At 53.2% G+C, this 13308-nt stretch overlaps 1 protein-coding gene across 17 annotated transcripts in view; it reads right to left on the bottom strand.

Moving 5' to 3' along the window:
• Window positions 1–13308, bottom strand: part of Brsk2 (BR serine/threonine kinase 2) — a 52719-nt gene that overhangs the window by 18792 nt on the left and 20619 nt on the right. For 16 of the 17 annotated variants that reach the window (XR_004386788.1, XR_004386789.1, XM_032891403.1 and 13 more), the window contains exons 2-7: window positions 4110–4204; window positions 2703–2788; window positions 1241–1381; window positions 812–928; window positions 232–265; window positions 15–83 (exon numbers count right to left, since the gene is read on the bottom strand). Coding sequence is in view for 15 of the 17 variants with exons in the window: in XM_032891403.1 (XP_032747294.1) it covers window positions 15–83; window positions 232–265; window positions 812–928; window positions 1241–1381; window positions 2703–2788; window positions 4110–4204 (542 nt within the window). In the remaining 2 variants the exon portion in view is untranslated. Of the gene's footprint in view, window positions 1–14; window positions 84–231; window positions 266–811; window positions 929–1240; window positions 1382–2698; window positions 2789–4109; window positions 4205–13308 lie in introns of those variants that run through there. The other variant, XM_032891412.1, reaches the window with a different exon arrangement.

Genomic DNA, 13308 nt, shown 5'->3' on the forward strand with positions numbered 1-13308 from the left:
CGGGTGGGGCTCACCACCAGCAAGGCGAACAGGATCACACCACAGCTCCACACATCTGCCTTGCGGCCATCATACTTCTCGCCCTGTGGGAGGAGGGCAATGCCAGATGTTGGCAGTGTGCAGGGTACGGGTATCTAGTAGGGGAGTGGGTCTGAGGGAAGGCAACTGAGCTGTACCAGCGGTAGCAGGATGAGGGGTCCTTCCACCACAGGGCCCCCAGTGACTGCTTACCCGAATCACTTCCGGACAGGCATAGTGTGGAGATCTATGGGCAAAACAGCAGGTCAGGGGGCAGGAGGCCAGGGCGCATAGCCCAGACCCTTACACCCTCCCTGAGGCTTTCTCCATGAGCTCTGCCCTAGGAAGCCTGCATACGAGGTTCACAGGCCATGGCTGGGCTGGTTCCAGGGGGCTGAATGGCTTTGAGACTAAGTCCTCCCAACCTAACTGTCCTGGATGTTCTGATAGTGGATGGAGGTTTGGAGCCTGGGAACTGCTCTGCTTAGACCTGGCTGCCCATCTGCCAGACCCAGGAGAAAAGGCTCAGTGAAACTGTCCCCTGGCTCCCTCCGCTGAAGGAAGATGCCCGACAAAGCGTCCCCACATGCTTACTGTGAGGACAGGAGTCCTGCCTTCTGACCCCAGTCTAGCTCCAGTGCTACAACAGCAGGTACATGGGCTCCCACCACAACATCCTGTAGCTCTTCAGCCACAGGCCACCAGCCGCAAAGCTTGTCCAGTTTGGGCAGAAGTGGCTGTGGTATCTACCCCCAGGGCCATGCCATGGGCCTGTGGGGCACCACTCACTCACCCGCAGCTGGTCTCCAGCAGGCTGTCTCCCACCTGCAGGGACGCCATGCCAAAGTCTGCAATACGGATGTTGTTCCTCTCATCCAGCAGCAGGTTCTCTGGCTTCAAGTCTCTATGGCTGGGGAGGAAGGGTCAGGTGAGCCTAAGTGCAGCCTGCACCCACTTCCCCGTTCCCGCTCTTTGATGGAGACTGTTCTGCTTTCCACACTCCTGTTAGTGGGACAGGTCTGTGACGATCTAAGTGTACAATATACAGGCAGCTAACACTAAGTGGTCTTCCTGCCTTGGTGACACGGATGCTGTGTCCTCCAGCCCTTGACAGGGATGAAGCCTAAGTGGGCTCCTGGTAGCCTTTCAAGACCTAGACAGAGCCCATAGAACCCCACCACCCTTGAGAGGCAGGCCTGACCCAGCCTGGCCAGGCTCGCACCATATGGAGTGGCTGTGGCAGAAGTCCAGTGCAGAGATGATCTGCCGGAAGAACTTGCGGGCCTCCTTGGGGGTCAGCCGGCCCTTCTTCACCAGGTAGTCGAACAGCTCTCCCCCAGACACATGTTCTAGCACCAGGTATCTGTGGAATGTGGCAGGGGGACATCAGTGCCAGCATCATGACCTGCCCTCCTGCTGCCTAGTCAGAGAAGCCTCATGCAGGGCTCACAGAAAGGCCCCAAAAAGGGCCCACCTGCTGTAGCTCCTAGTGGCTCTCACGCTAGGCAGCTGGATCCCATTGAAGATCACATGGACTCCCTGTAGCTGGGCAGTGGGTCAGGAAACCACAGAATGGAGTGAGGCTGATCCAGCAGGGCCTGCCATCTCCTTCCTGCCCAGGTTTTTATCAGTCCCTTGGGGTCTTGCTATATAGCAGAAGCAGAGGGGACTGGTTTCTAGGGGAAAGTGCAGGTAACGTGGGGCTCACTCTCAGTCCCTTGGGATGTCAGCTGTATAACAGGACTCAAGAAGTGACCAAGACAATATGTGGGCGACAGTCTGATGAGCTCAAACTGAACAAACTCAACATAGGTAAGGCCTCTGGGATAAGAACAAAAGGTAGCTAGTGACATAGTCAAAAGCCATCTCATTTGGTTACAGGAATCTAGACTGGGTGGGGGCCCTGCCAACAGTGGTTAGCTGACCTGGGTCCAACCCCAGTGATTAAGCCTTGTGGGATCTAGTAAGAATTAGGGAGCCAAAACAGATCCTACAGAGGACACACACTGGGACCAGCATTGAGGGACACAATGGGAGAGGCTAGCACTGCCTCAGTAGAGCCCCTCCCAGTTCCCTTCTGACCATCATGGAGGTCCAGGATTACCAACTGCCCAGCACCCGGGCTTATGGAGGCTGGTGCTCCAGTCATTGATCCCCACTCCCACCACACACCCTCGGCAAAATCCAATTCTTCCTTTTGGCTGTTTCCTGTCAGATATTTGGTCACAGTAACTAGTACAGCAGCCAGACTGGCCCGCTATGCAGTGTCCAAGCTATGTCACTCACACCCCACACCCCCCAGTGGCCTTGGAAAGCTATTGGTCCACTGTCTGCCCAGACTGTCTAACTGAGCCTTGGTCTTATTGGACAGTAGGAATTGAGAGACTGATGTAGTCCCACAGAGGGACTACTCGGTAGGGGACAGTAGTACTACTGGCCCTAGACTCCAGATCGTCCTCCAGAGAAGCCCTTCCCATTGCTGGCCTCAGGTTAACAGCCTGGAGGTCCCTGGAAACACTAGCCACAGTTCTGGTAAGGAACATTTGGCCACTGTGGTCAGGGCTGAGAGCCCCTCAGCTGGATGGCAACACTAACAAAGCCAACTCTCCAAATGCAAGTGTGGCCTGGGTCTCTGCAGCCACCCACCCCGGCCTCCCCAGCTCTCCAGGCCCAGCAATACCTACAAATATTTTTTGTTTTCATAGACGTCATGCAGCTTCAGTACATGTGGATGTTCGATGAGCTTCAAGATGGCAATCTCTCGCTCCACCTGCAGAGAAACCATGTCAATGCCCTGCAGCCAACCAGAGCCCACTCAGACAGGCCTTGCATAGGCTACCTGCAGTGTACCCCATGGTTGTGACACTGCATTTGGGACTGAGCTGTATAGAAAGGATATCTGCAGCTTGGACCTTGCTATCCCATGGGGCCAGGCAAGAGTCGATGCCAGGACAAATGCTTGGGGCAGGAGTTCTGCATCAGTTGGCGGTAGGGACCAGGAGACTAGAGGTGAGTGTGCTTGTTGCTCTGCATATGTGCAGGGGCTGCATGTGTGTACAGAGGGCTGCATGTGCATGCATATATAGGATATAGAACTGTGGTCCCTGTGCGAGAACACAGGCTCCTATTCTACAGTCTCCAGGCTATCACAATTCATGAAAGGAAATACGGAGTCTGTTTTAGTGCCCCCACCCCCAGGTCTGTTTCTGAGTTTAAGGGTAGAACTCTGATCAGCATAGCTTTGCACTTAACCACCTTGGCCTCACGGGTACTGGCAAGGAGAAGCCACTAGTCTGTGGTAGATACTAACTATTCGTAGGTCTCTCTGTCCCCAAAGCCCCAAAGCTATAGATCCACCCTCTGCCCAGTCTCACTGAGCCTTGGTCTTATTGGGCAGTGGGAGTTGAGAGACTGATGTAGTCCCGCAGAGGGACTACTCGGTAGGAGACAGTAGAAGGAGGACTGGCCCTAGCCTCCAGATCTTCCTCCAGAGAAGCCCTTCCCATTGTTGGCCCTTATGCCACTCCCAGACAGTCCCATGTATACAATGTCCACGTACTAAAACCTTGTTCTATATCTCGGGGCCACTGTACCATGGACTCTATCCAGCCAATCTGTCTCCAGTTCAAAACTGGTCAGTCCACCAGTGCCAAAAGTTCTCCACTTCGCCCAAGCTGTTATCTTTTCTTACAGTTGCCACCCACTTAAGTCTCTTAGCCTGTCCACATCAGGAGCTAGAGCCTAGCCAGCTCTCTTCAGGACTGCCTGGGCCTGACAAGAGTGGTCTCAGAGGCCAGGGGCAATTCCTCATTCTAGTCAGAGAACTGGGAGCCAGTTAGCTGCTCTAACATGTTGGCCCCAGTAACATCACTGAGGGCCTGTCCTCCGAACTAGCAGGGTCAGGCACATGGAACCCTTCCTGAGGATGGAATATCCCAGGAGCCACGCTGACATTGCTCCAGCAGGAATAGACAGGACTTCATGAGTCCAAGTGGGGTTACAGGAAGACCAGAGGGCATCCATGTTAGTCCCAGATACCTAAGTCCATCCCTCTAGGTGGTGACCCTTCTAACCTCAGCCCACTGCCTCACCTTCATCAGCACCGACTCACTGAGCTTCTCACGGTTGACGATTTTGATGGCGACCTTCTGGCAGGTGACACAGTGGATTCCCAGCTTCACCAAGCCTGTAGGAGAGAGGCCAGATTCAGCCCCAGGGCTACATCATACCCACCTGTGGTGGTCTGAATAGGTTTGACCCCCATAGAGTCATGTGTTTGAATGGTTGGCCCATGGGGAGTTGTACTAGTGTGGCCTTGTTGAAGGAAGTGTGTCACTGTGGAGGTGGGTTTTGAAGTCTTCTCCTATGTTCAGGCTCCTTCCAGTGTGAAGAGAGCCTCCTCCTGGCTGCCTGCAGGAGACAGACTTCTGGTTGCCTTTGGATCAAGATGTAGAATTCTTGGCCCCTCCAGCACGGAGTCTGCCTGCATGCTGCCATGCGTCCCACCATGATAATGGACAGAACCCCTGAAACTGTAAGCCAGCCCCAATTAAATGTTTGCCTTTATAAGAGTTGCCTTGGTAATGGTATCTCTTCATGCAATAGAACCCAAAGACACCACCCTAGATAGCAGGGACCTCATCCTCACTTGGGAGCTCTGCATCTTGTTTTGCATTTCCCAGGCTGTTCAGACCCTGGCCATTGACCACCTTGCTCACTGATCAGAATGGCTCCATGGAAGAGTGGCTTGCACCAAAACACTCCTGAAACCTGAGGTCTTTATGGACCCTTGCCCCTCTCCCAGGTCACCAGAGCCCTTCCTCCAAGCCAAGTCCATCCTCAGTTGAAGAGGCAGCATCCTCTGAGTCCAGAGCCACTCTGCCCTCCAACACAATCTTACTCAAGCCCCTTCAGCTGTCAACCTCTCCAGGGGTTGTATTCTGTACCCCAGCACCTTCTCATTCCCAGCCCCTGTACACAATCCACATGGAGGAGTCTAATTTGAGGCTAGTGCCTGAATCTGGAGGAGGCTCTAGTGCCCAGCGTGAAACATATGGGTGCTAGGCAGGCTGGAGGAGGTAGCAGGGTTCCTCTCTGGGATCCAGTATAACCGGTGGGAAGCAAAGCTAGACTGAGATCTCCAACCATGAGGCAGAGACGCTCTTTCCAACTCAGGATGGGTCCAGATATTGTTCCAGCAGAATGAGGCACAACAAAAGGCATGAGAACAGTGCAGGGCAGATTTCGTGGAAAGGTAGAGTAGGGCTAGAAGAAGTATTTCCAACATGAGACTCTATCTCCGTCCTCCACAAAAGATTCATTCCCCAGTCAAATCAAAGTGATATTGCAGCTCCAGGGAAAAAAAATGCATGCATGCACACATTCTCTCTCACACATACAAACATACACAGACATGTGTGTATGTGCATATACAAATCTGTGTACATATACATGCATATGGCAATATTTACAAATTGGCCAAAAAATGGACATAAAGAAGATAAATACGTGGAAAGAGTTCACATTTTGATTAAGATCACAACAGAGATGTGGCTGGAGCTGGGGCCTGGGTAACTAAGTGCAAAGCTGAGTTTTCATGATGGAGGGAAGTCCAGGCTGCCTGCCTTGTGAGAGCCCCAGCTGATAGGTGGCCACAGTGGGGCATCCTAGCCAGGGAAGCCATCTCAGGCCTTGCGCAGGCTCTGGTACCTCTTGCTGGCTGTCTTTGATGCAGCATGAATGTCTGATTCCTGCTCGGATCAGGAGAAAGAAAACTAGCCAGGAGGCCAAGGGTACTAGTTATCTACTATTCATAATTCAGTAACCACTGACATTGGTCACTGACACTAGTCATTGGCACTAAGACAGGCATTCATCTGCACTTGGTCAGACAGTGCATAAGAGCTGGTAAAACCATCAGTTCATGAAATGAGACTGTAGGTACAAAAGAAGCGGGGAAGGACAGAATGACGAGGGATAAAAGCCTCTGGCCTAGGAGGAAGGGCTCCTACACACCTATAAGACCCAGTTACATAAGGATAAGGCCACAAGGGCAAAGTAGGAGATGAGAGCAACCAGAAACAATGTGTACCCCCAGGAGATCCAAAAGATCAGGAGAGCGCAAAATCCAGGTTCTTCCCAAGAGCAGGGCTGGCAGGTAGAAGGAGGCATGGTGAGCATCCGCAAATGTGTTCCAGGCAGAGGCCCAGCCTTTCATCTGACTGTACGTCTCAGCATGTGAGGAACAAGGAACATGAAGAGTTCCATATGTCATCACAGTTCAGCAGGCAAGCAAACCTAGTAGCCATTAAACCAATAGTGCGACCTAACTGTGAGTTCCTTACTGACGTCCCAGGACACGCCGGGCCCTTGCAGAGATGGCACATCTCTCATGTCCTCTCTTACGTTCATACTATAGGCATACTCACACTTATATGGCTGTGTGCATGCCTGTACCCCAACAATGTGCTTATGCATATCCACCCATACACTATCTGCATGCCTATGTACTCTCTCATACAACCAGTGGCCTACACATTCAACCTCACATGTATGTGCACACACATCAGAACACTCAACATCTCACTTATGTGTATGCCCCTCTCATGAACGTGCACACATACTCCACACTCAACCCCACACGCATGTATTCATTCTCACGTATACTCTGCAGCCTGTACATGGTCTCAGGCATAAGAGGGACATAGGAAAATATTGTCCTGCCTCAGGAACTGGGAGTAAATGGTACAAGACTGGGGTAGGCCACCAGCAGCCATGGGACAATTTCCCAGATATCAAATATTCAGAAGACAATGCTGTCATCTCCATCCAGTGTGACTTCTAAAGTCTGTCAAGCACAGCTGTGTGTCAGGCACTGCCTTGTGCCCCACCTTGGATCTGAGGGAAACTGGGGTTATGGCATCTGCCTAGCTGGCTTCTAAAAAGCCAAGAAGACAGAGGGCCACCAGAACAAGGTGCCCTGAGCACAAGCCTTCTCTAGAGGCTTCCTGCTCAGGGGAATGAGTGGCTCTGGACACGGCATGGCTAAGGTACAGGGGAGCCACCTGGACCCCTTCCTTCACCTTCTTCCACTTGTTTCCAGTATGCATAGAGGGCCGGCCCATTTCCCATCCGTGTAACTCAGACATTGCTACACACCTTATAGAGCCTAGCGTGGCAAGGTGTCTCCTTAGTAAAGCTCTCCCAATATTCCAGGCCACTCCTTTCCTACTTCCATGTGGCAAAATGGGATCCTGCCTCAGGAATGGGGGACAGTGGGGGCCCTCTGATGTCAGATGTCTGGATTATGAGTTCTGCCCGTTCCATTTGACAGGGAGTGGGGGTATGCACTAAGGAGCCCTGCCATTTGGCCTGCATCCTCAGGGACAGGCGGCTTTCTGGCGGGAAGCCCGCAATCACCCCTTGTCACCCAGCCCTCTAACTCGCTGGGGCTTATTTTCCAATTGTGATTTTATCTCTAATTATTATCTTTACACAGAGGCAGCCTCACACAGAAGGGGAAAGTATACCATGTCACAGATAATTACATGGGGCTGTGCCAGGGTGGGGCTGAGCTGGAAGCATGAAGAGCCACTAGCTCCAACGTGCACTGCTTCCGTACGGGGCAGCAGCAAGCTCAAAGGTACTGGGGCTTCTACGCCGCTAAGGAGGGTCCCCGGGCTCCCAGAGGTGATTCTGACATGAGTGTCAAGGCTCCAGGCCCTTCCAGGGCTACTCCTACCCACAATCACCTGGGGCTTCTGAGCCTGACTAGAGAATCAGAGGTGGTAGGCAGGTGAGCAACTACAGCTGGCCAACTGGAGCACCAGGCAGGCGCTGACTGGGCCCCCACCTGCCCAGGGAGCACAGGATGTCTGGATTCTGAGCAATACTGAGCCTCGCTAGAGGTAGAGACTGAGTAGTGTGCCAGAGTGAGGGCAACAGGATGACCTTCCAAATAACACCTGCCCTCCAGCCAGCTAAACAGCAAGACACTCCATGTGGGCTGGGCACTTTCTAGGGGGTGTGGTGTAGTAGCTTGGCACACTGCTCTGTCCTCAGGACACTAGCAACCCAAAGGATCACTGCCTCAGTCAGGGAGAGGAAGGAATGATCAAGCCAGGATACCCCAGGGATAACTTTGGGCAGTGGGCATGCAAGAGGACAGAGCCACCCTCTGAGAGGAAGATTTGGCTCCCTATGAACTTGCAGGAGTCCTTGGCTGATGGCCAAGTGCCCTGGCGCACTGGACACAGACTAGGAATCAGTGCCTCTTCCCTCCTGCCCTGCCGCTGCTGGCCTGTCTTATAGGCCATGGTCCTTCCGAACACCCTAGCTGGGGTTCTTTGAGTCCTGGGGATCGTGAGTGCAAAGGTCAGAGAGTTCTGGTCCCACTGTCCATTGACAACACACCAGGATGGTCTGCTGCTGTTCTGTGGTTTGGGCAGCATACCCTAGGTGGGCAACAATACCTGCACTGAGGAGGGCCTTCTGTAGTCCCCAGCACCACAGGCCATGGCCATGGGTTGGAGGGGAGGGGTGGCAGTTCAGAGGCATCCTATTCTGAGATATACAGTGTCCACTTGGGTGGCATCGTCAGCCATAGATGCAGCCTGTGCTCGCCCTTCTCACAGCTCTGTCAGCTCAGAGTGACTAGCAGGCGAAACTTGGGGCTGCACCACACACCCCACTGGGTCTCAAGCACAGTATTCCTGCAGAGGCATCATGGGATACCACAATCCATCCTATTGCCAGTTCCTTCCCTCAGTCTTTCCACACCTGGCCAGGGTACCCCAGGTCACCCAGTGCTACCTCCCAAGACCGTGGACTCCCCCATCCCCCAGGATTCTTACTAGGAAGGTGTGGGCTGTATCCACTTGCACTCACATTTTTCAGGCCCTCAAGCTTCCAGTGTCCCAGAGTCTCCTGGTGTACCCAGCCCTCAGCAAATCCAGGCTTAGGGCTAAGCTCACCAGGCCCAGCTCCCCTCAATGAAGGACACTGGTCTCTCCAAGTCACTCTTCTTACAAAGTCAAGATATGGCCTGTCTACAGCAGCCTGAGGGGAACAGTGAACATCAACCCTCCTACAGGGTCATCCCAAGCCTTTCCACTCCTACTGCTCTACCTCCTTTCCTGCCAATGACATGACAAGCAGACAGGCCCTATATGTTCACTGCATATAGACCTCAGTACAGGCCTGACTAAGTTACAATACTGCCTACCCTGTGCAGATGGGAACCCAGAGCTCACAAAGCCCAGAGTCCAAACTCTTAGGTGTGATAGCTGCCCATGCATGTGGGCCACTTGCTGTCAGGAGCACATGGTCCAAAACCAGGCTGGACATGGAGGAACGACTCCCACAGACTCCCAGATCACTCCACATCATACAGACTTCTTAGAACCGTGTGCAGCAGTGCTCAGGTGGGAAATGGCTGTACCAAAATCGGGCTGTCCCCATGAGCCCTGTCCCACAACTAAGGAAAGGCAGCACCTTAGTCAGGAGCTCAGGAGACAGGTCCAATGAGACCTGGGCCAAGTCTCCTGTCCTAGGCCATCTCTAGCCAGCCACTCTCAGATTCACCCCTTTCTAGTCCTCAGAGGGTCCAGTGGATAATCTGCCTAGGCCCTTCCTTGGCATCTCCCGAGCCTTGTCACTGGTGGGCTCAGCTCTCCACAGGAATTCAGGAATATCCCGGTGTGAGGGAGTACCTCCTCTGTGACCTGTATGCACATACTTGGGTGCATTTGCCCTGCCACGACTGTCCATGAGGTTGCTCATCTGCCTGGGGTCACCCTGGGGACCCACTTGGCTTCTCCCAGCTCCTATGCTAGCCAGAGTTGGTCTAGAGATCGGAAAGGAGTCAGTTCTGCCTAAGGCAGAGTGCCAGTGGTCAGATGCAGTACTAAAGCAGGATGGAGAGAGCAGGCCAGGCCTGAGAAGCCTCCTGGCTCTATCAGCAGGCCTGATGTGGACTGCTGTCCTTGGTGCTGAATGCAGTGGACCGGGGCCTTGGGGCTTGGCTGTGGCAGCTTTGGGGGGCAGGGTCCTGCAGTCAGCTAGTGTTTGGGTGCAGTGTGTGAGTAGCTGGCAGCAGCCTCCTCTGCGGCTCTTGAGGAGGAAGGCTTATCACCAGGCAGGATGCGCCTGAATGCTGGCCCCAGTCAGCTGATGAGCACACCACCCCCAGTTCAGGATTAGCCCAGCAGGGGGCACCTGACTTGAGACTGATGCTGAAGAGAAAAATGCTTCAAGGGTCACCTGTACTTCCCCACAAGTGACTTGCCTTTGGGACCAAGTGCATCTAATCCAAAGACTCCTGCCTCTACCTCGTGTGGCTCAGCTTCCAGGGCAACCACTGTAGCACACAATGACCTATTTTCCCCCAGTTCTCTGTAGGCAGCACCGTAGGTGTGTGAAGGGGCAGTGGCTCCCATTTCCCTGAGGTGACAGATGGGACTCACAGCCAGCCTGTGTGGGGTTGGCAGGAGGTGGCCCCATCCTGGGAAAATGGATCACAATGTAGAGTCCAACATGCCCTGGCCAGCCTGCCCATGACAGCAGCAGGTTAGTCCTTGAGGAAGCATCTGGTAAGATGCACCTAAGAAATGGGGTCCCCACCCTTGTCAGAAGGGGGCATGTGTTCTCCATCAGACACTGAGTCCCACTGAGAGCAGAGTAGTTAAAACTACACCTGCCAGCCCACAGCTGTCCTTGAACGTCCTGACAACTCTACAAGCTCTGCCCAGAGAGCTGGCACCAGCAGCCTCATGGTGGTCTCAGCTATCACTACAGGTCACATCCCTAACACATGCACACACGCATGCATGAGCACACACAGGGGTGGGGGTTAGGGGAGGCAGGAGACCACTGGTGCACAGAGCTGGCTGGGTTCCCATGGGTTCCTAAAAAAAAAAAGCTGCCCCTAGAATTGGGGAGAAAGGCCAGGCGGCAGCAGCCATGCTGGTAGCACAAGATGAGGAGGTAGGACTCTTGGGTATAAGAAGCCACAACTGCCCAGTGGGCTAACCTTCCTGGCCTTAGCTCTCCCAACCTCTCAGTCACTGTTTCAGCAAACTTCCCCAAGGCCCCCAACAAGCCAGCCTGTTGGAGCCACTACAGACCCCACTCCTAGCCATGGGCCCTATAAACATGGACATTGTTGGGGTGATGCTCTGTGGGAAGCCTTCTACAAAGGAATGAAGTTTTTGTACAGCAGCTCTCTGGCCCTGAGCAATGGGAGTGGCCTTACCTCCCAACAACATCCCAACTATACCTCATCAGACCATGAGCCAGGACTACTGCTAAAACAGGACCACAGCTAAGCTAGGATCAGAGCTAAGGCAAGGCCACACTTAAGCCATAATTGCAGTTAAGCTGGGACTGCAGCTAAGACAAGGTCACCACTGAATCACTACTAAGCCATGACCACAGCTAAGCCACTGCTAAGCTGCCCCAAGTTCCTGATACTATAAACCAGAAGATGATGGTGTTTGCCACCCTAGGCAATTCAGCAAGTCATACAACAGTGATGAGCGCTCAATCCCTAAAGGCCTCCAGATGATGCTAGGACAGACAGACAGGCATAGGGGGTAGCCATTCACTGCAGCAGTACTCCAACCAGATCCAATCCCACTTACCATGTGGTCTCTAAATTGCTTCACCTCCTCCCCTCCTCAGGCCAAGGAGGACAAGACTGAGCTCTTCTTGAGCAACAGAAGGTAAGACTCAAAGGCATCAGCCTGCTTAGCTCCATAACACATCCCCAGCCATGACCACAGCCCTGGAATCTTTCCTGATGAAAGTCCTGTAGCAAAGCACCCTCCACCCCATGCAGCAAGAGCCCACACTGCTCACTAATCCTATCAGGTTCAAAGCTTCAGCCTCTCAGACCAGAACAGAGGAAGAGGGACACAGGCCGTCTGCATGGACACTGGAGAACGGCAAGGCAGCAGGGTCTTGGCCACTTTTTGCCCTTGCTCGATACCAAGAAGTCTCAGATTCTGTATCCCTATCCCCATTTACATGCTGGCAAAGTTCTCACTGCTGGATTCCTGCTCTAGTCAATGAACTCCCCATCATACCACATCCCACGTGAGGACTCCACAGCTCCTCCTCTACCTCCTTGGAAGGCAGGGTCCTGAAGGTGAGCTGGAGGCCGCCCCAGGAGCACCTCCTCTCCACCTAATCCTCCCCACTCTTGCCCTACACAGACTCACCTGGTGCTGGGGAACCCAGGGTGGGAGGCAACTCAGGGGTATGGAGGTGATAGATCTGGTGTAGATGGAGTTGTCATGTACTTATCGCTGAAACCTGCACCCATCATGGGCGCCAAGCCTCAAAAGGGACACATAGGGAATAGATGATGACCTACTTGGAGGGCCTTTGCATGCGATTAGTCAGTTAAATATTCCAGTGTGAGGTCAGTGTGGGGTACCAGCAACCTCCCAACACCAAAAGGAAGCCAGAAGGAATTTCCCATAACCCCAGAGACTACCTTACCTTGCAGTATGAGACCACACATTCTCTCATACTGACTTCTGTCTGAGGCCCAAGGAGCTAACACATGTCATTTCAGCTCTCTCTCTCTCTCTCTCTCTCTCTCTCTCTCTCTCTCTCTCTCTCTCTCACACACACACACACACACACACACACACACACACACAAATGTTCTTCATCCCAAACTGGTCACATCTCCACAAAGGTTTGGTCACAAAGACCTCCTTGCTCATTGCACCATAACTGCCACCAGCAAATACAACCCACACTGGCCAGAGGCGCTGAGACCTATCAGCATCCGTGGGCATGAAGGACAGACTGGTAGTGGGTGTTCTGGCAATGCCACTGTGTGACGAGAACGAGGCTCACATCCACCTTTCTCTGTAATCACAAATCTCTGCTCTTCTTCTCAGAAGAGGAAGCAGGCTCAGGCCTGGGGTCACAGGGTCTGAAGTTTAGGTTCACAAGACTTCAGGCTGCATTCTCCTGCCGTAGTACCAGCACTCAAAGCTTCCAGGTGGGTGGTGTCACAAGCATTACCTCTGGGTTCAAGCTCAGGGTGTCTATCATGCCTGAACAAGTGGATAATCAGACTGAGAGAAGCCAAAGTTTATCTACAGTCAACCACATGGGGTAGACAGTCCAGGGACAGGGCAGGTGGGAACACAAGGGTCTCAAGAATCTTAGGGTCATGATCACTCTTTGACACCATGGACAGCTACCAGCAACATGGCACAATGCGGCTGCCAGGTAGAAAGACCTCCTACCACCAAAAGCTGAGCGGCTTGGGAG

The sequence above is a fragment of the Rattus rattus genome, chromosome 2 (genome assembly GCF_011064425.1).
Source record: "Rattus rattus isolate New Zealand chromosome 2, Rrattus_CSIRO_v1, whole genome shotgun sequence".
In the NCBI taxonomy this organism is placed as follows: Eukaryota; Metazoa; Chordata; class Mammalia; order Rodentia; family Muridae; genus Rattus; species Rattus rattus.